At 44.6% G+C, this 21,759-nt stretch overlaps 2 protein-coding genes across 24 annotated transcripts in view; one reads left to right on the top strand and one right to left on the bottom strand.

Annotated features, from left to right (window-relative positions):
- Nucleotides 1-5,341, top strand: part of Ofd1 (OFD1 centriole and centriolar satellite protein) — a 40,616-nt gene extending 35,275 nt beyond the window's left edge. For 6 of the 11 annotated variants that reach the window (XM_087193721.1, XM_013067887.3, XM_087193720.1 and 3 more), the window contains 4 exons: nucleotides 3,231-3,382; nucleotides 4,193-4,345; nucleotides 4,844-4,911; nucleotides 5,190-5,341. In XM_087193721.1, the coding sequence (XP_087049847.1) occupies nucleotides 3,231-3,382; nucleotides 4,193-4,345; nucleotides 4,844-4,911; nucleotides 5,190-5,232 (416 nt within the window). In that variant the 3' untranslated portion in view covers nucleotides 5,233-5,341. Of the gene's footprint in view, nucleotides 1-42; nucleotides 2,558-3,230; nucleotides 3,383-4,137; nucleotides 4,346-4,843; nucleotides 4,912-5,189 lie in introns of those variants that run through there. The other 5 variants (XR_015444134.1, XR_015444135.1, XR_002391285.2 and 2 more) reach the window with 4 other exon arrangements.
- Nucleotides 5,342-6,879: 1,538 nt separating this feature from the next.
- Nucleotides 6,880-21,759, bottom strand: part of Gpm6b (glycoprotein M6B) — a 153,701-nt gene continuing 138,821 nt past the window's right edge. For 7 of the 13 annotated variants that reach the window (XM_004870992.4, XM_021249126.2, XM_004870991.3 and 4 more), the window contains 5 exons: nucleotides 19,979-20,135; nucleotides 15,660-15,831; nucleotides 13,116-13,189; nucleotides 12,050-12,115; nucleotides 6,880-9,029 (listed from right to left, as the gene is read on the bottom strand). In XM_004870992.4, coding sequence (XP_004871049.2) covers nucleotides 8,880-9,029; nucleotides 12,050-12,115; nucleotides 13,116-13,189; nucleotides 15,660-15,831; nucleotides 19,979-20,135 — 619 coding nt within the window. In that variant the 3' untranslated portion in view covers nucleotides 6,880-8,879. Of the gene's footprint in view, nucleotides 10,536-12,049; nucleotides 12,116-13,115; nucleotides 13,190-15,659; nucleotides 15,832-19,978; nucleotides 20,136-21,759 lie in introns of all 13 variants that reach the window. The other 6 variants (XM_087193735.1, XM_087193734.1, XM_087193732.1 and 3 more) reach the window with 2 other exon arrangements.

Raw genomic sequence — 21,759 nt, 5'->3', positions numbered from 1 at the left:
GTCATGAAAGACTCATGGCTGCATTGTTTTCACCTTGTGCAGATGCAGGGGCTTGGCCAAGGCAGTTTGAAGAGGATAGGTTCCTCTCTGCTGGTGACATGTCCCACATGGACTCTGCTGTACCTGCCATGCTCACCATACCCACCACGTATCACAACCAAACTAAGTGTGTGTTTCTTTACTCCAGCAGCTAGCAAAGCTGTGGACTGAATGCTGATCTGTGTGCTCTAGAAATTATTTCTGGATCAACGGGCTTTTTATAAGCATAAATTATTCAAAGGCTTGGGGTTGGAGTGTTATCGGTGTTAATGACATTTGTGAAGTAATTGTACATGTGAACAGATAAAGACGGTGCTTGGGAAAACTTGTGAGGAGAGACTTCTGGTTTAGTGTTCCAGGAACGCAGCTTTCTAAAAATTTTTGTCTCTACCTATCCAGAGCCTGACAGCCCACCTAAGACTTTGGCAGAAGCCAAAAGCATTCCACAGGCACCTTATTGTCTTGGTAAATCATGGTGAGAAACTTCAGTCAACTCCTATTCCATAGCTTTAATGTGATCACAGCATTTTCATATTCTCTTTCTGTTTGCTTCCCTTATGTCTTAAGAAATTAGGACCAAAATACTATATTTCAGTCTTCCGAAAAGCTGATAATACTCTGCTAGCTTGTCACTGGAGGCAAACTGGTCACCAGACTTTCCCTGTGTGGCCTGTGTGTCTTTCTTCTTGGCTCCCCCACGGGGAGCAGAGCTGAGGGGACATATGGCCTCCACTAACAGCCAGGTCCTTTTCTCCTCAGAACAAGGTGTTGAAGCCTTCACCTGAAGAAGCATCTCCCGACCCCCCCCCCCCAAAACATGGGTTCAGTGTCATGCCCTAAAGGAACTCAGAGGCTCTGAGTAACAGTTTGTTGGTTTAAGTCACAGCAGTCAGGAACATGAGGAATTATTGAGGAAGCCCTGGAGTTTAAGAGCACAGGGTTGCTTTTTTCTGACGCCACAGGAAATCTGCTTTGGAAGGCACCCATCAGCCAGGCTAAATCGAGAACCTTCTCTCTGTGGACTACTCTCCTAGGGGCCAGGCATTCAGCAGGGAACCAAACCAAGGTGCTGCTCATGGAGCATCTGGGGCAGGGAGCCAAGCGGTCCCCAAGCCACTGCCAAGGCCCCGGGATGGAGCTGCTACCCCAGCTGAAGGGCAATGGCCACAGGCACAGCCTGAGTGAGGGGGCTCAGAATTGCACAATGAGAGGCGGGGATCTGGGAATGGTAATGCAGATGATGGTAATGGCTGTTGAGATCATTAGTAAGCAGCACTGTTAGGCTTTGGTCCTTTTTCTCTTACACTCGTCAATTCACCTCTTCCTCTGGACACAGAGGGAAAGTGAGAGGCCAGAACATGGTGTCTTTGAGTTGCCAGTGGCTATACTTCTTGGCTCTTGTGTCCCAAGAAGCTTCCATATGTCAGGCCACTGGTGCATCATACTGCACCCCCCAGAGCACAGGAGCAGCCCTTTTTTCAATTGGCCCCAAACAGGATTCCTGTTTTGAGCTTGCTGTTCCGTAAAACAAAGCAGTGCTGTTTAGGAAGGACCTTTCCCCACCAGCAAGGAGGCCACTTTGTTTCCGCCTGCAGAAATTATTCTCAGCCTCCCCTGGTCTTTTAATTTCACAACAAAGTTGGAGAGAGAGGAGACTGGGTCCTTTCTCCTAGTAAAACTAGTTCAGTTCCTCTTGAAGACTCTGGAGAAGGCATAGCAGAAAGCATGGAAGTCCTCTGGTGAACCTGTGGTGTTTTTTGCTCATTGATACTGCTCAGGTTTTTTAAAAGTAGGTTATGGGACAGAGCTGAAAGAGAGAGGCCAGCTTAGTCATCTTTGGTGAGATTTAATTAAACCTTGGAGTATAGGGCCATGTGCCAAGAGTGACAGGGAATAGTCAAGTAATTAAAATATAGGCCTTGCCCAGAAAGGATAGGAGTGGGAAAGACACGTACACGTGGTTGGTGACAAAGCAGGGACAAGATACCCTGCAGGTAAGGTGTTGGAGTGCTTGTCCTTCAGAGGAGGGGCATGACAGTCGGGAAGCTAGTAGCATGGTCAGTTTTGTGCCGGAGGGTAAGGAGGCAGAGCTCAAGCTGCAGGCAGGGACCAGATTAGGCTGGAATATGCAGACTGGTTCTGGTATTGTGGACAATTGGTCTGAGAGGAGGCAGGTTGTCAGATCCCAGACTGCCGTGGGTTTGGGCTCAGCCTAAGCAGAGATGCTGTACTGCATGTACTTCTATGTCTGTCCCGCAGGAAATGCTGAGGGCTGACGTCGGTGGTTGCTGGAAGGCAGAGACTTAATGTCAGGGAGGGCACTGTCTGGCTCAGCTATTCAGTGCTCCAGGGAAAGCAAGAGAAGGCAACACAGGAAGGTTGAATCTGCAAGCCCTAGTGGCCTAATGGACAAAAGATAGAATGGGGGGTATTGTTTTGGTTCTTTGCCCAAGCTAACCTGTAATTCACGGGCTCATGAGTGCCCCAGCTTCACCCATCTGAGTAGCTGGGACTACAGGTGTGTGTCATGCCCAGCCTGGAAAGAACGTGATTAAGAACTGGCATAATTTTAGGAATGAAGCCAGTGCTGTGGGATTTCCATGTGCTGATGGCAGGGAACTCATTAGAAACACGGGTGTAAGGCTGGGACTGGAGAAATAGATGTGGGAGTGACTGGTGCTCAGCTATCACTGAAACTCCAGGAAGGGCCAGGGTCAGAAGGAAGAAGCAGGGAATGAATAGTGAAGTGCCTCGGGTGACAGGAGGATGTTGGAGGCTTTGTTCTCTTCTTTTTGGGGTAGGAGACATGAGCGTCTTTATGGGAGGAAAAAAAGGGCTGTAAACTGCTGTGTGAGACCTCTGGCTCTGTCAGGGTCCTGAAGATGGGGCAGATCGGCATCAAATGCAGGATTTCAGTGGAAAGGCTGAAGGAGGGCGGGCACCGCTGAAGAGGGTCAGGAGACACAGCATGAAGGGAGGACAGTTGGAGTCTGGTGGGGAAAGTGCCTCGTATTCATCTCGGGAAAGTCAGAGGTGAGATGCAGCACTGGGGTGGCAGTGGGGGCTTGTGCCAGCTCCACAGAGTCGGGGACAAGTCTAGTGGAGCCTTCCTGCAAACTGATCCTGCTTTCGTGTGGAAAACTTGATGCTGAAAGCTACTCACGCTTTGCTTTTCATCTTGTTAACTGCAGAACAGAAACAAAGTGGAGACTATAAGGAAGAAGAAAACACGTGGGAACAGCATGTTAAAGAACAAAGGCAGAAGGAAGAACAGAGACAGAGTGACCTGAGAGAGGCTCTGGAAAGGGAACGAAGAGAGCTGGAGAAACTGGATCAGGAAAGGGTAAGTGATTCGGAAGGTACCTTGAGCTCGGGTTGGTGAGCCAGTAGCATCCTGAAGCCAGAAATGTAGTGGGTGACCCAAAAGGAATCCCTGTCCTCGGGTGGTTGTCCTGCAGTGAGAAAGGCTGCAGAGTGCACACCCTCGTAGGGTCACACACACACCCTGTGAGTGTCACATACCCTGTGTCATGGTAGAGGACAATTTGGGAAAGTGCTTTTGCATACACTCTTTTGGTCCTTAAAACAAGCCCACTGAGGAGGAAGGGAGACCATGCTTTGGTGTGGAACACCCCTTTGTAAACGAGGTTTAATGAACAAGCTCCCAGGTCAGCCAGGTGGCCTAGAAGAGCCAGGGGTGGATGAGGCCTCCAGTCCCCTGCTGCTTCAGGCCTTCCTCCTCCCTGTGGTTCTCATTTTGCCTTCTATAGCCTGGTTGTGGTCCTAGACAGAAGGACTACCCTGGCCACTAAGTTACTTGTCAAGTGTTAATCTTCCATATGAATGTTTCTGAGGCAAATGAATCCCTCCTTCTTTGAGATAATATGTTGGTCTCCCTTTGATAGCAGCAATGACTTCAATTGAAATCTATAGTTCTCCAGCATGCAGGTTGTACCTAAAGGATCAGGATTATATTACTGTGTACTTCTTAAACACCGAAGAACTTAAAAAGAAACGTTTGTCTATTTCCTATTTTGGCACTGATCTCTCTTTTGTTTTTGGTACCGGGGATCGAACTCTGGACCTTCCACTTGCAAGGCAGGAGGCCGAACCACTGAGCTAAATCCCCGGCTGGCACCCATCTCTTTAATAGAGGATGACTGAAGAATCACTGAAGATTGAGATGGAAAAGGAATTAGAAATGAGTGTTCAAGAAATGAAAGAAAAATCAGCTACCAGTGAAAATCTTTTAGAGAAGTACATGAAAATCATCCAGCAAAAGAAAGAGCAACAGACTGCAGATAAGGTGCATGTGCTGTGGTTAAGCCTGTGCTCTGGGGCTGGGAGAGTCGTCCAGGGCTTCTGTGAGTCACCTGCGAGCAGGTATCTGTCCTCTACTGAAGACAGAAAGGTTTAAAGCATAGAAAATCCATAGTTTAAAGGGAGCCTTGAGTCTTTTTAAATATGTCATACTCTTTCAGCAAAATCTCACACATTTTGCTCAGGCAAAAGATTGAAGAGCTTTTGATTTGTCATAGTTTATGTAGTTTCTGGTGTCTCCTGTTAAGAACAAGAAAGAAATCTGTCACTGAGTAACAAGTGCATTGTGAGACAGTAAGTCTGAATTATTGGTGTTAAAATGTACGTTATAGTTTATTTTGACATGCTTGCTAAACTTCATACTTAAAAGTTCTTTTTGAGATTCATATTACATATATATTTCAAAAATAGTTCCTAGATAAATCGGTGTTTTATAAAATGAATTCATGTCTAACTTCTAACCCCCTCCCTCACCCATTGTCAGAGCTCCAAAAAAATGCTCCAAGAAAGCTCCCAAGTGGATACACTGCCATCTAGTGACAAGGATGAAAGGTATGGTTTCCCCAAACTGTTCCTTAGGCAAACCATTGTTACTCATTTTGTCAGACGAGGGAAATTGTCAGGTATTTGAGGTTACCTTTAAGAAACTGTTCAGTCAGCCAAAATTACTGACTTCAGAAAAAACCAATCTATTGTGATTTTTAACTTGTGTGAAACTGATCCTGATACAAATATAGGCGAGGGTGGAGACCCCCACAGGAGAGAAGCGAGAACAAGATGAAGATCTCAAACTCGACGTGAATTTTTAAAATTTCTAATTTTTGTTTTAGTTTCACAGGGTTTTCTCATGAAGAACCAGATGACATTTGGTAATTATGCTAGCCGTCCAGCTCCTTACAACAATGAAGTTACTTAAGATCTGGTCCTATGAAATATTCTCTGTAATCAGATAAAAATTCTCAATAAAAACTGTGCAATCCAGTGTGGTTTTTGTATTTTGTGTTTTTATTTTGGTACTGTAGTGTATGAACCAAGAATAACCTAGTCAAGTGAAAGCCCTTCTTTAGCTGTAGAATTTCTCATTCATTACACTCAAATGAACTTTTATTCCCTCCCCATTTTTTGTCTTAGGTTATGCTTATTTGAAAACTTATCTTACTGGTCAAACTCCAGGCCTACATTTGGAAAGTGTTAAGATGTGTGTACTCCCTGTCCCCGGAGTCAGACTGCTACCAGTAAAACAAGGCCCATCTTCGCCAGCACCCTCAGGTTTCCCCCTGCATGTAGACACAGATTTTTCCATTCTAGACTCTAGAAATAGTACTGTTGGCATCAGCTGTGGTTTAAATGTATGTGTCCTTCCAAAATTCCTGTGTTGGAATTTAAACCCTGAGGTGACAGTGAAGACTCACTCTTTAAGGTGCCATCTTGGAAGCCAAGACTCAACCCTCACCAAACCTGGCAGTGCTCTGGTCTTGGACTTCCCAGTCTCCAAAAGAGTAAGAAATATATTCTTCATAAATTACCCAGTGTAAGGTATTTTCTTACAGCAGCAGGAATAGACCGATACAGCATCTTTATTGTGGAATTTTTGGTCTTCCTTTTTAGTGAATGGACTTACTGTTTTTAAACAAGTAGGTTCCTCCCTTATACCTCTAATTTCATTTTCATCTCCTAAAACTTAAGTTCTGTATGGCATAACTGGGGAAAAAAAAAATCTCTGCCTTCCAGAGGTTCCTAAATTTGCTAGCAGGATTACTGTCAACAATTAAGAGACTGCTTGTGATCTTATTGAACCATTATTTACAGTTTATTCCTGTGACTTATATAATTACACAAAATGCTACTTAAACAGAAGGTACTAAGCAGTGTGACAAATAGCAGGCTAATTGGGCTCCTGCTTATCCACCGTGTGTGAGTGAAGGGCGATGATCCAGAGCCAGCCCCTCATTTAGAAATGTCACTGTGTCAGTAGTGAGTGACAAAAGCTATTCCTCAGTAAGGTCACATGTAGCCAATCCAAATGCATAATTACACCAACAGATAAGTAGTTTTAAAACATTAGAAAATTCAATCCTACATAACAAATTTAGCTCTGCTAGTCGCTGTTATATTCCCAAATCTTTCACTAGGCTTTTATATTTTAGGTTTGAAAATGAGCCAGTGATACGTGCCCCTTATTAAGGCTCCCCATTGTTTCTACTTTGCCAAAGATTATGTCTTGTGTTAATTGTGTAGGTATATGGTCTTTATTTATTGGAGAAGCTAGTCAGAAAAATCCTGTACTTTTCAAAGATCTATAAAGTACTCCATTTTATGTAAAACACAGCCCAGTGGGTTACAGTATTTTCTCAAATTGCTCTTGCTGAAGAGAGATTTCTGTCAGGAATGAAACATCTAGCTCTTATACATTAGATTTCCACACAAATGTGAAATATTGATTATGCATATTATTTTAAAATGACACCATACTGAGGACAGAGACAGGTAGGATTTATGTATGGTAAAAAGGCAAACGAATGAAGCTATAATTTTATTTCATTACTGTTAGTACATCCACAACTATTTCCACCTAAATAGATCTTTAAAATAAGCATACACAAGTATTGACTATTATCTACAAATATTTATTGTAACACTTGAATAGAACTACAAGAAGCCCTTGGCACTGATAGAAAATATTGATTCACTGTTAGGTTACAAAAATTTATACATAGCAAAATTTAATGCTCTTTACATAAAAAATATTAGACTACGTCAACAAAACTTTCAAAAATTCCTGGTAATAGCTACCAGAATTAGAAAAGTAAAATTAGGCTTTAGACACTGCCTCTTCTAGAACACTGAACTCTAAACAGCACCGCCACTGCTGGAAAGAATATTTAAGTTTGTCATGCAAGAGGAAAACAAAACACAAGCTACTTTGGAACACCTGTTCACAGACGAGAGCTTCTCCAAATTAAGAAAACAAATCCAAATAGGCATTTTTAGGCGTGACTAAAAAAAAAGAATCCAAATGAAATATACTTGATGTTCAATTTTAATAGTATCTTGATAAAAGTATGCTTCCTTTCATTTGAATACATTTCTACACATGTATATGTTTTGAAATCCAGGAAACAGCCAAACCACAAGTTAACTCTTAACATGAATACACACAGTTAACCCTATAGTATACAGCCCCTTTGAAAAGCACTGATGCACCCAGTAGTTACATGGATCATTTCAAAAAGAACAACACAGAGTTTACCATCACTAACACCCAGTACCTATAGTCACTTAATGTTCTGGAACACAATGATTTAGAAGGCAAGTTTCTTTTGAAAATGGCTTAAACTCAAGCAGTTTTCTTGCGGAACATCAAACATTATTCCAGGAAACTTAAGTTTTAGATAAGAAAAAAATGAAATAAATACCAGCCCTAATTTACTTACGTATTCAAGTCTATAGAAGTAGGAGGTTAGGCCCAGGGATTTAGCTCAGTGGTTCCGGCGCCTGCCTCGCAAGCGCAAGGTCCCGAGTTCGATCCCCGGCACAAAAAAAAAAAAAAAAAAAAAGATTAGAGGTCTGTGGTCAGTTTGTAGTTAGGTTTTAGATAATTGGTATGAAACTGTAAACTCACTCTCCAGACCACTTAAAATGCTTTAGAATGGTCATTTTAATAAGGTAACACTTCTTAATTAAAAATATTTATGGAACAAAATTCTGTGAAGGATTTTGGGGTCTCTGTTGTAATACAAATTCTTAGAAATTTAAAGCGAATAAATATTAAGGCAGAGCTGACATACTTCTAGAGAAGAATGATAATAACTGGATCATTATTTTATTAAAATGAAGTCTATTATAAAATTGACTCTGGAAAGCTTAATGAGTCAATCCAGTTTGTTCAATGGGAAGTTCAACAGAGTTGTAGCTCATTTTAGCATAACTGAAAAATAGATTTCTTATTGGTTCAGGAAATTAATGGATCTAGACTTCAGGGAGTGCTAATTTTTTTTTAAAAGTCAGTTGTAAGAATCACATTATCTTTGATGTGTGTCAAAGTTTGACTAATGTCAGCTGTCAGAAATGGAACTTCATACCAATTCCATTTTATTTCCTTTTATAGATAACGTATATTTGAGGATGGGTGGCATATGTGAATTTATTGTCTCATCCCTAGATGTTGGCATGTCACCCACCAGTCCCTACCAAGGAGTATGACGTATTCCCATCACCTACCTTGGTAGAGTCGCTCTAGCAGTAAGTATGTGCATGCCACAAATTTCAGAGGATGAACAATCTTTTGTCAAAGTGTTGCCTTTTAAAATAGCTAACGTGAAGCCTCCCATATTCTAAAGAAAAAGATTCACCCACTGGAAGATTTTCCTAGAGATACATCCCAGCAGCTTGAGACAGACAGTGAAATGTTGGTACATCTACAGTAGTTTGTTTGGTGGATACACATCTGTACTGCAGAGCAGCTGTCTGATGATTTGTCAGAGCTGTAAATTCGTCGGCTGAAACACTGTGGCAAACATTTATGTATAGGAATTGAGTTGTTCTTTTGACCGAGACTGGATATCTTGCAGTTCCTGTTCTTCCTTTGCTTTGATATCCTGGTAAGCCTGCATTTTGCTCGCATCCTTTAAGTAAGCCCAGTTAGAAGACAGTATCATGAGGAAGTGGATCTGGAAAAGAAGGGTGAGCATGATGGTTAGTGAGCACGTGAGAAGGCAAAGCTAGCTGCTAGTCAGATTAGACACACTTGACTGGGAAAGGGCAGTATTAATACTCAGGGCTATTCATTCTGCTCACAGAGCTGTCGGATACTGAGAGCATGCTGTAACAGGATGCTTCGTATTAAAAGGCCGGAGAAAAGTTAGTACACAAGTAGAGCAAATTGGGGGAAAATGGCCAAAGTTACTGTTAAGAAAAAGCAAAAATGAAATATGAGAGGGTGCTTTTTACCATTTTGAGGGTAACTGTAAAGACTAATGCAGAAGTTGAGAAACACGTGTTCTAAGTAAATGCAGCGCAGAGATCTTTTCAGCCTATGGATAAAAATCAATTCCCCCAAAGGCCTAAAAAAGTGTGAACAGTGTTTATTTCCAGTAAATAATTTAAAAACTACATATTTAACATGGAAAACTAAAATGTCAAAACCAAATTCAAGAAGTATAGGCAAAGCATGCAGTCTCTATGTTAACAAATTTTTAGTAGTGAAACTACAATTTTCATTACTGCCATTATTTCACAAAATGTAAAAATCCTTGTTCTCTATAGTTGGTGTGGCACACAACTTCTTTCCCATTTATTTTCCTCATATTTCCTGCAAATCTACATCTCAATTTCCTTCTATTTCCTACTTCCTTCCCAACACATTTAAAACCTGAAGACCAGCGCCCAGTTTCTCTTGCTGTTAAACTCATTCATGCAATTGGAGAACCAGCTATGAGAAAACAGTCACCACTCACCAAAAGACAACTTAAAGTTTCCAATTTGGTGAGCTCTAAAGAAATGATTGTTAGGGGGAATGTGTGTGCATATATATATACATATATATATATATATATGTATATATATATTTTTTTTTTTTGCAGAGAGAGAAATGGGTGAAACCCTTTTTCTTCAAATTTTCATCTGATTTAAGAGGACATTTGTTACTGAACCATGCCATCATAAAAACCTTAAATTTAAAATATATTTGCAAAATATTTTATATTAAGAGTCTGCCAACAAAACTCAAAACATTTCTCTTGCATCATTGAAACCGGTGATCAAGCAAGCAAAAATAACAAAATGCAAGTGTGCCAAAGCATTAATACTTCATTTAGAGATTCTGCTCAAAGACTTTCAAGAAAGTTATTGTCAAAGGATGCTCACCAATGTCAGTAACTGAATCCTTTCCAAAATGGAGAAATAGGCAGATCTCATTAGTTTGTAATTCATGTACAGTAAGTTACTTTATTCCATGCAAAATGAGTTAACTGAAGCTATTTACAAATTACTATAACAAAACTGCAGAAACCTAGACTCTGCTTTAGTCTGGAGTGTCAGTGATATTCATGCTACAGAGTAGAGCTCTCTAAAGCTCCTTATTGGCCTTATGCAATTTAGAACTTAGTGCAGCAATCTTCCCGACTCTTAAACTTCAAAACCACATAGTTATATGTAGTAGCCATCATGTAGATCAGCTGGTGGAAGAGAACAAAACAGGACAGTAAGATACAGGCAGTGAGGGCCAATGTTGCGACACTTCTAAGTTTGGGCAGGGTAGGTGTCAGCCCATAGTCTACAGTGGTTCTTTCTCCCCACTTGTGGTCACAACAGACGTTTTTCACATGTAGCGCACACAACCGTTTCCTCATCACACACACACACAATCTCAGTTCTTGGCTCTGCCCTCAGTAAGCTTGTGAAAAGCCTGGGTTGTATGTCAAGAATAACAAGATGGAGAGCTGGTCAGCAGCATGGGAAGACTGAAGCTCAAGGCTTTATTTCCCCTCATCTTTCCCCAACTGCCTGCTCAGCAGCAATCAGCCCACTTCCGGCCTACTGCTCAGCCAAGAGAACAGGTCACCACCGGGCTCACATAGGCTGCTTTTCTTTGTAGACTGTCCTAGGAGGGAACAGACTAATAGCTAGAAAAACCAGGAGTGACTCATTTCCAAGCAGCTGAGATGTCCCCCTTGCTCTACCGATCTTAATTGGTTTCCTTCAAATCACAAACCAAGCCCTCTCAACTTACACATACAAGGCAGTGTGTTTGTACAGTTGATCCTTCTTATGTGCACATCTCAAGTTTGCCTACTTGCTAAGATGTGTAACCACCAAACCAATATAGGGCATTTTCTCAGTTGAGAGTGGATGCGTGGAGGGCTGTGGAAGGTTTGAGTCACCTAATGCCATGTGCACACTCCTAGCTGAGGTTGAACAAGGTGGCATTCAGCCGTTCTGCTGCTCGGTGCTCAGGCTATAAACAAGTCTTCTTCTGGAGAGACATTTAGTGCCACTTGATTGCAATTTTTGTTGCTTTTATGATGGCTCAGGAGAAGGCTGTGATGTGTGTGTTAAAGAAGTGTCATTCAGACCTGAGTGACAGTGCTGTTGGCCATGAATTAAATTGTAATGAGCCAGCAATATGTCCAAAATGAAGTGTCTACACCAAAGCACAGGTTATGTAGGGCCAGGCTGGTGACAGTGCTATGAGCAGAGGCTCACAGGAACCCTGCCCTGTATTTGCCCGGTAGTCACTATCTTATGTTTGAAGTGACTTTATATAACATAACTACTACACATAGTGAAATCAACTATATATGTCTAACATACGTACACATGCATTTTCCATTTGGAAGTTAAAGATTTCTTTGCAAAGAAATAGGCAGTGCCTCGTGTGAGCATCTGCCTATGAGTGAAGTGATGAGACTATGTGCTAAGTACAACAAGGCAATATGCTAGGGCTAGTTGACAGGTGTTGGAACCCTTCCTCCTACAGAGTCCAAATCACATTGCCTGCAATCGGTGCCAAGGCAGCCACTAGTACTTCCTGCAAACTAGACATGCGGTAAGTTTATGCAGGTGACAACCAAGGATGAGTGGCAGGACTGTTTGCTTCTGTAGGCTGGTAAAAGCTGGAAGGGAAATCTGTCATTTAGAGGCTGGGGGATGAGGAGAGCTAGACTAGGGTGGTCCCGGGGTGGTTACTCACCAGGGCAATGACGGTGGCACCAGCTCCAGCGCAGGCCACAATGAACAGGTGGTAGGACATGTAGAACTAGGAAAGAACAGGGCACCAGCATAAGCATTTGGGGAGGGGGGGTGGCCTACGTGTGTTCTGGAGTGCGGCCACAGCCTTCTCTGCAGCTGTGCTCTGCAAGCTTGGGCTGCAGGTTGGAATCACAGGGGAGCTTTAGAAACATTCTGATGCCAAGGCTGCACCCCAGACCAATGACATTTGAACACTGGGGCCCAGCCTCAGCTGTCGTACTCTGTACTGGGCCTGGATGACTGTGGGCGTGCAGCATGACTCAAGCCAGTCCATGTTGTGGATGTACAGCCTGACAAGCCACAAAGGGAGGGCTGAATGTTTCTGTAAGTCACTGCTTTTGGAAAACACCTTGTTGGTATTTTTGTAGTTATGTAAGCTCCCACCAGTGCATTAGGAATTTTGCTTTATAAATAGAAGCCCATAACTGAAGAATATTCTAAGGTTGAAACAGTTTAAACCAAGTCATTATAATATATTGCTAATTAAGGATGAATGAAAAGTAGAAATAAGGGCAAGTCATTCTTGAAATAATAACTGTGACCTCTTATTAAAAATCGGTATATGCACAAATCCTGGGGAATCTTTTCTACAAAAATTAATTTAAACATTTTTCTGTGATACATGCTCTACCTGGATTTCTGAAGCAGAACTAGAAGAATCAATTCTCAGATTTGCAAGTCTGAGGTCAGTTAAACTATTGCCCAAAGGAAAAGCTCACCGCTAGTCCAGAAGGATCCTCAGTGATATGAAATGACCATTTTTGTAGGTCAAAAATGATTGAATAGTGATGGTAACATAGACTTCCCAAGAGGGGGCATACACATATGGAAATGTTACAGCGAACGCCACAGATTGGTGCAATTAATGTGTGTTACATCTGCAGGAAGGAGCTTTGCTTGATAGCATTCTGGCCATCTCCAGTGCTCTTCCCAGCCGGGAGAGCCCTCTTTCTCAGCCTGATGTGTGCAGGCAGCATGTGTGAGCCCTCTGAGGTGTGCAGGTTTACCTCATTGGTATTGCAGATGTTCTCCAGGGCGGAGCCACAGATTTTTCCTGGGAAAGCATTCCAAGGGATGATACCTGCAAAATGAATCCCAACAGATTAGTAGGAACTACAATGCCTCAATGTTTTTGTTCTTGTCTTTATGGGGTGGGGGAGGTGCGGGGGATGGAATCCTGGTGACTCATGCCTGCTAAGCATGTGCTCTACCACTGAGCTATACCCACAGCCAATCTATTTTATCTAATCTAATCTATCAATTTATTTTGGCAATACTGGGGATTTGCCCTGAGCTACATGCCCACCTTTTAATTTTTTTTTTTTAAATTTTGAAACAGGGTCTCACCAAGTCACTAAGTTGCCTGACCTGGGCTGAAATGGGATCATCCTGCCTCAGCTTCCCAGAGTGCCAGGATTATAGGCATGTAACACCATGCCAAGCTCAATCTCATGTTCTTAACAGACCTCACCACTTTTTTTCCTTTTGAAACAGGGACTAAGTAGTCCACTTCCCCACTGTGTGGCCCAGGCTGCTCTTGGACTCACTGTGATCCTCCTGCCTCAGCCACCCAAGTGCTGGGGTTATAAGGATTACAAGTGTGTGCCACCGTGCCCAGCTGTAGACCTCACCACTTCGGATGTCAGTTACAGAATAACTCTGGGCTGTGTTACTCATCAACAATTGAGGTATCTGCCATCTGCAGAACTGGCATTTTGGGCAGGAACAAAGTCAACTATTCCACGAGAGATTTAAACAGCTTGGTATTTTCCCCCACAGATTGTGCTTTTTTAGCTGAGTTGATATTTGTAAGCATTGATTTTCAGTGCTAGATTTTGCCTACAGTGAATTAATGTATGCAGCAGAGCTAAACAACTGCAGGGTGCCCTCCCCACATAGAGCGTCACCTCATGCTGTGAGCACTGGGGTCTGTGGCCAGGCTACTCACACTCTTTGTCAGTGGCCCACCGTGGGGTAAGTCCCAAAACTGACACCCAGACACTTTCGTGGCAGTTTGACAGAGTAATTTACGTTTGTTGGAATCTGATACATGCTGGATTTATATTTTGCATGTCTGTGTTGGAAACACTTGTGGCTTGAAAATCAAATTGGAAATGTAGAAAAAGGAGAAACACCACCATCCTTCACCGCAGAGGGTAGAAGCACAGTCTGGTGTGTGTCTGTCCCTGTAACTGAGTCCCTTCTGCAGGGAGAATTGTCACTGGGCTGCTACTCTTTTCCCCTTATAATGTACACATGTGTGCTTGGATATTCGGCACAGCTCAATTCACATTTCTCCCAGCAGGTAAGGAAGGTGTTCTTCAAAAACAAAAAAGCCCATAACCTTATTACCTCTACTCCTGACCCATGCCAAGAGTAGATATGCATGGGAAGAATGGGAAGTTGTCAGTGAAACCACTGATTTCAAGAATAACTGGTTGGGCAAATTCAGATGATTTAAAAAGATGATTATTAATCATCAGAATCTGTGGCAAAAATAGTTATTTTTAAGAACTAGGGAAATGATATACTTTTAGATATTCTTTAACACATGCTTTGAAAACCAACTTCAGGCTCTGACTTTAAATCCATCATGAAGAACAGAGTAGATAGGCCCGGGTCTTTGTGAAAAGAGATTAGTCCCCTGGGCAGTTTTCCATGAGCTTCCTATTACATTGTAAGATAAGATGTTGAGAATAAACCACATGAGAAAAACAAGCAGCAAAACTGAAATGGTCATCCCTCTTCAGAAAAGCTCAGGAAGGACAATTATTTCCTCTTTGATTCTAATGAAAGCCCTTTTCCACCCTAGCTGTTTCTGCCAAGAACAGATTTCCTACCATCCTGGCCGGAAGCAATAATTAGACTCCTTCCTTAGGATGCTGCCTGCTCTCACTCAGCAGGGAAGTTGAGTCCCAAATTAATTGACAGTAAGAGCCAGTGGCCCCTTGTGTGGCTTGTCACAAGGAACCAACCATAGTCCCCTATTGTGAGGAGCCCATTCATTAGAGAAACCATTTGAACTGGTTTCCAACAGCTGAAAGCAGCTTTCACAGACAACATCCTGAGAACTCTCAAGTCCATATGGATTTCATATGTTGCATTTTTCAGCAGGGATGAAGTTTAAAAAGTTGGTTATTTAAAACCTTGATTTAAAGAGTCAGATGGGCAAAAATTAGTTGGATTGTATAATGTGTGCAACATTGTTTTATATGAAAAGTCAGTTATAAAGTGAAGAGACTAAAGAAAAGTACATAATCTTTTTAGGATGGCTGTCCAGAAGTCTTTTTGATTGAAACGCATTATAAAGTAGTTCTGCATTCTGAAAACGTTCTTTACACACCTAACTTGAAAATACAGTCTAACAAAATCTTGAATGATACCCACCAGCAAGTAAAAGCCTGAGTGATACTTTCACCCAGAAAACAGCATATTGAGGGAAAGAGCATAAACTACTCAGCAGGATGGCTGAGACAAGATGGGTGATTAAAAACATCCCCCTGCAGTAAGCAAGGCCCAGGCATGTGCACAAGGGCGTTAAGAGAAAGTACCGTATTGCCGCACATCCACGCAGATCTGCTCCACGCCCGTGGTGCCGTTGGTCGGTGGTGACTTGATGACCTCACAAGTGGACCATATGTTGTAAAACATGAACACAGGCACTGCCGAGAAACCAAACACACCCAGCCAGGCCACACCAAGCACATAGGTGAGGAAGACGAACTAGGCCAAACACAAAAGGGAGGAGAAAGAATCATCACTGAAACGGGCAGGTGCAACTCTCAGAGGAAGTACCAACTGTGCATTTCTGGGCCCAGTCCTAAACCTGTGGGATGCAGGATGCATCCGGGGACCCCACCCTATTGTGGTAGCGAGAAGGAAACACCAGTGCAGAGTAGTGGTGCAGGGAAGCCAGAGCTGGCTGTGCTCCTCATAGAACATTCCAGAATGGGAGTGTCAGAAGCGAACTCGGGCTTTTCAGGTCCCTCTTTTTAACCATCAAGGACATGGGACTCCAAGAGGTGACTTTATTCACCCAAAGTCACAGGGCTAATTAGTGACAGAGCCTCCCACGAGGTGCTCTGTCAAACATCATTTCCCAAAACTGCGCATCCTACCTAACACGGCACAGGCTCCGGATGCTTTCACAGCCTCCTGAATCAGAGGACCCCATTAATATCTCAAAACTTATTACATGTGGGTACAGCAATTGCTATGGGAAGCCTTCTCTTGAAAGCAATAGTGCTAGTTTCCTGATCTGTGAAATTTCTAAAGCACTAGATGCGTGAACCTTTATCAAAAGTTCAAACAGTCCAAAACACAAGCGGAATGCCCAGTGAACCTGATGTGGTGCTCGTTTTCCTCTAATTTTCTTTCATGCCTGAGATTCACAGCACCCCACAAGCAGAGCAGTGGCTTAGAGACAGGTTCCTTGCCGTGGCCCACATGTTGCCATGGGTGATCGCAGGAAGAATGTAACCCCAGAGCTTGCCTTTCTTCGTAACTGGCCCTGACTACCAATTTTCACAGAGCTTTGAAAGGCTGCCTCCAACATGTGGTATTTCTATTCTCAGAACGTGCACCCACAGGGCGTGGTCAGGTTTGGCGTTTCTTTCTTCAAGCTAACGGTGGAGACCTGAGGATTCCACCTCACATTTTTTATGGTGGCCAGAGACACCTGGACAGTAGGAGGCCGCCGGGCTCCGATAGGTTGCCTCCTCCTGGTCGCCCTGGGAAAATGCAGAAGCAAGGCACCTCTTCCTTTTCTCTCAAGGCCATTTATGGGGTTGGAAGCATTTGCATTTCTACAAATATTCAAAGCAGCAGATTTCAGTGGTCACTACCTCCCCTTCCTTTCCAGTGCTTCAGATCTGGCTGCTCCAGAGGAGGGTGACTTTTTATTTCCTCATCAAAACAAGCAAACAAAAGACCTTGGGAGTCTTTCTAATAACACAAGGCCTTGAAAGGGGGCTGCTGAGTCTTGGCCTTGGCGAGCCTTCCCTTCCGGGTGGTTGGCGCTCCAGAGGGAAGGCCAGTGCCCAGCGGAGAGCACTGGGGGCTGTTCCTGTCCCAGCGGCCACCAGCATTCAGAGCTGCCTTCTCAGTAGCCTCCTGGGTGTGCCCCCCACCCCTAAGGAGTGGGGAGAGCGAGGCTTGGCACCATCAGCCCCACTCCTCCCTCCGTTGTCCTGTGAACCTGACCTTAAAATGCAGAGGGGCAAGGAGAGTCCTATTCGGGACCAGGGAGGTTCAAATCAACAGGAAACTGAATGGTTCAGCAGCTGAGGGGCGAGTTTTGTCCCTGTGGGAACACTCCCCGTGGAAACCATTACTTGTCCTGCAAGGACTGTCCTTGTTCACACATTTATGCAATGCACAGGGAGGAGGCAAAGGTGCCAAAGAGCAACACGGGCCAGGCAAGGCTGGGCCTATGGTTCCCAACAGGAGGAGTGGTCATGGCCCCACTGCCCTCAGTCAGACTGTGACATTCCTAGCCTTGTCTCCCTTGTGCTGGGGGGCTGAGGATTGGGCCCAGGCCCTGTTGGAAGCCAGTGGTACACAAGAGAGTAGGAGCTCAAGGCCAAGTAGTACAAGGTGGCAGAGGCAGCTGGTGGAGGCTCAGGGAGCTACACAGAGACCAGGATGGCATGGCGGGCAGTCTGGGCATTTCCATGGACGCCAGGGAGGCCATCTCGTCCTCGGATGCCACCTGCCACAGCCTCTGCATGACTGTGAGGAGGGATGACACACAGGCCCTGAGGTTACACTCAGTGATCTGGACCCCTTAGGGGCATCTCTGGCTGCCACTCCTTCCTTGCGCTCCAAGACCTTACTGCCTCCCTGGCTGATCTTCCTTTGTTTCCTTTGAGGCTTCAGCCTACCCGGTGGATGACACTGGGCACCAGGACTCTCCTTCCTCAAGCCTCCTCAGCACGGTCTTGTTCACAACCACTGCTCTTACACGGGCCACTTTCAGTCCCCTCAGCCTCTATGCGACACAGCCTTGTTCAGCCCTGATGTGTCACCTGGAACCCACAGCCCCCTCGGCACATTGACCTAGCAGGAGACTCTGCACTCATTCCCTCCCCTCATGCTCAGTCCCCGGCCATGCCTGAAGCCCACTTCCCCCTCAGTTTTTGAATCTGTCCCTTGTCCTCCACCCTCTGCCTGGGCTTAGTGCACACCTCCAAAGTTGCCCACTTGTGCCTCCAACAGCACAGCACTCGGGGCCTAGTGCAAAGCCCTCCGGATGCCACACCACACAGCAGTGCCCTCCCTCTCTGTGGCCCTGCTGCCCTTTAGCCATGGACAGGGAAACGCCGAGGGCTGGGTGGAGCAGCAGCTGGGCCGCTCCTGTCAGCCCTTCTGGGACTAGGGCCACACCCACCCACAGCATCCTCTTGTTTACCTTGAGTGGCTTACTCCTCATAGTAGTGTCACAGGGCCCAGCCTGGACTACGGGGTCTCAGAGATGGCACAGGGTTCCACCCCAGGCAGCAGGGGGACTCCTTCTGGAGGACTGGCCTGGAGCTCCAAGAGAGCTCACTGATCACTATCCTCACTGATAGCGGCGCTCACTGGGGCACCCCAAGGAGCCTGGGCCCTGTGGTGACATCTTGTTTTCCTTAGCAGAAGGCTGAAGTGAGCCTGGCACTTCCTCCTCACTGTGAGCCTCCCTTGACTCCCAAAATGTTTCCTTTATACCTGACCATTGTCCAAAAGCCACACCAACACGGCCAGCTGCTTGTGAGGCGTTGTGACCTGGGTATGCCATTATCAACTCCAATTCAAAAGACACACACATATCAGGTCTTTTTTGGTACTGGTGATCAAACTCAGGGCCTCGCACTTGCCAGGCAGGCACTGCACCGCTGAGCTACATCCCCGGAATGAAATATGTCTTTACAAGAGTCCTCCAATTCTGTGTGGCCCCAATCAATCCTCACACATGCTTCTTTCCTCCTAGGAGCAGGTCACTGCCAGTTTTCCTCTCACAGTGCAGCATCTTTTTTTCTTCTTCTTTTTTGTCCTGGGGATTGAACCAAGCGCCTTCATACTGAGCTGCATTCTCAGCCCCTTTTGCACTTTTTATTTTTAGACAAGGTCTCACTGAGTCATTAAGTTGCCCAGGCTGGGCTTGAATTTGCAATCCTCCTGCCTCAGCCTCCCTAGTGCTGGGATTACAGGTGTGTGCCACCTGGCTAGCTAGCTATTTGTAAGATCTGTTGTCCTCTGGAGACCAGATGCAAATGGATCAACTAGGATGCCAGTGTTCATCCCAGCTTGAATTATGTAATTTTCACAGGAGATGAAATACTCACTTGGCTTTTAAAAGCCAAGTCATTTAAAGACATAAAATTCATCCTCAGGTCTTAAGCTACATAAAAAGAGACAGGAGGCTGAATGTGACACACAGGCCACTGTTTGCTATCCATGTCTTAGACTGGAAGCTCCTGGAGGAAGAGCCTGATTTAACCTCTACACCTGCACCGACTAGCAAAGTTCAGCTAAGGCTTGGTACGGTACATAGCACACGCATGTTTTCATGCCACTGACATTCAAAGATGAATGAAGGGAAACAGCGAGAAAGTAGGAAAGCTATCTCCTTCTCTAGTGGGAACTTTACATTTGAAAAATCTCCAGTACCCTTATTATCTTTATGTTACTAAGGGAAATGTCTGATGTGATATTCCCAGCCATAAATTTTAACTTATCAGAATACCATATCGGAGGATTGCATGTTGCTAATTGCACAATGGGAAGACCAATATTTGAATCATGGACTCTGGAGTAGATCACGGGTTTTTTCACCCCATCAAGAGCAGTTGGCACAGGTGCAGCCCGGGGTGTGGGTCGGGCTCTCACTGACCATCCCGCTGATGCACCGGCCACAGGCAGTGGTTTTGAACTCTCCGTGCAGTTCCTTCACCGCACTCGTGGTGTAAAAGCCTTCTGCCAGCAGAATGATGCCGTACAGGAAGAAAAAGGATGCAGTTCCATAGATGACATACTGCATCAGCTGTATCCTGCACACACAAGTAGAGATCTTGAAATGTGAATTCACCTCATGGTCCTGTGCAGTGAAGGGCAGAATCCTCATTTTGTACAGAAAGCAGGCACTGAGTAATTAAGTTACTCGCCCAAGGATGTTTGGCGACAGAGCCAGCACCTGAACTATGGTTCAATGGACAGCATGTTTCTGCCATATCCAAAGGTTTCCAGGACAGGCCTGGTGGTTAATGTCAATCAGCTCAAATTAAGCACACACTCCGGGCATCTTTAAGGAGTAACATGGGCAGATGGCATTTGCAATGAGATCCCTATACATAAGCAATAGTATGTCAAGTATTTTTTGTTTTTGGTACTGGGGATTGAACTCAGGACCTTGCACTTGCGAGGCAGGCGGCAGAACCACTGAGCTAAATCCCTGGCCCCTGTCAAGTGTTTTTTTTGGGGGGGGGGACAAGGTCTTGATATGTAGTTCAGGCTGGCCTTGAACTCACTATGTAGCCTAGGCTGGCCTCAAATTCGAGGCAATCCTCCTGCCTCAGCCTCCCGAGTGCTGGGATGACAGGCGTGTGCCTCAAGTGGGTTTAAGTTACAGAAAGTGAATTCACAAGTAAGTTTGTCCTACAACAGCAGACACAGACCCAGGTGACAGGAAAGGACTTTTGGCTGCCCACTGGAACTGAAATCACTGGCACCTGGATGGATCTCATGCCCAGAGATTATGGCTTCATTGGTCTTGGGTGAAGCATGGCATTTCTTAAAGCTTCTCAGAAATCTGAGCTCCTTTTGGAATGCGATCACTCTGAAATGAAATCAGCACACGTTCCCCAGGTTCCGCCTTGGTAAACAGCCCTTCTCCACACAGAGTTGGTACATGAGCCCCTTTTCTGGTTTGATCCCTCTCTTGGAACCTCCCAGACGCCTCTTCATCTCATGAGTATTGCATAAAAATTCATTCTTGCTTTTTTCACTGTGATAGAGAAACTTTTTACAATATCCAAATCACATCAACACCCTGAAGGTTTGGGATTAAAGGAAAGAAAATAAAAATGCTAAAGGAATGGGAGAAAGGGGAGATACTCAAAGGAAATAAATCTATTGCTGCAGAGCTTGTCTCATTAGGAGACTGTGCTTGCGAGCTGTTGAGAATTGTTCCAGAATGGGAAGGCAGAGATTGGGGCTAAATCCCAGAATTTCCCCTTTTTTGCATTAGAGGATGCTCTAGGGTTTGTTCTTCTGATGGAAGAGTTTATGTTAAATACTGTTCCTGAAGGCACAGAGTTGGGGTTGGCCCTCGGTGGGGCTCCTGTCACCAGGGATGGTTACTTCCTACAAGGAAACCGGATCAGCAGCATCAACCTGTCACCCTGTCACACGCCTCCACGTCTGCACCTACTGTGCAAAGCTCCCTGTGTGCACACCTGGGGCCCAAACACTGCCACATTGCTTGGCCATTTCTGTTTCCTTTCCTCATGGACTTTTTTCTATCTGCACGAAGTGACCTTTAATTAAAAGCATCAGTTGTCTGCCAGAAGAGTATGGGGTAGTCTTTAGGAAAATGTTGCTGGGTGGTTGCATCTCACATGTTTTGTTGTTTTTGTTTTGTTTTGCACTAGACATTGAACCCAGGGCCTTTTCCCT

Source organism: Heterocephalus glaber, unplaced genomic scaffold (assembly GCF_053883595.1).
Source record: "Heterocephalus glaber isolate CG9 unplaced genomic scaffold, H.glaber_assembly_v1.0 deba00001594, whole genome shotgun sequence".
NCBI lineage: Eukaryota > Metazoa > Chordata > Mammalia > Rodentia > Bathyergidae > Heterocephalus > Heterocephalus glaber.
Note: the sequence above shows the minus strand (reverse complement) of the source record. Positions and strands in the feature narration are given on the sequence as shown.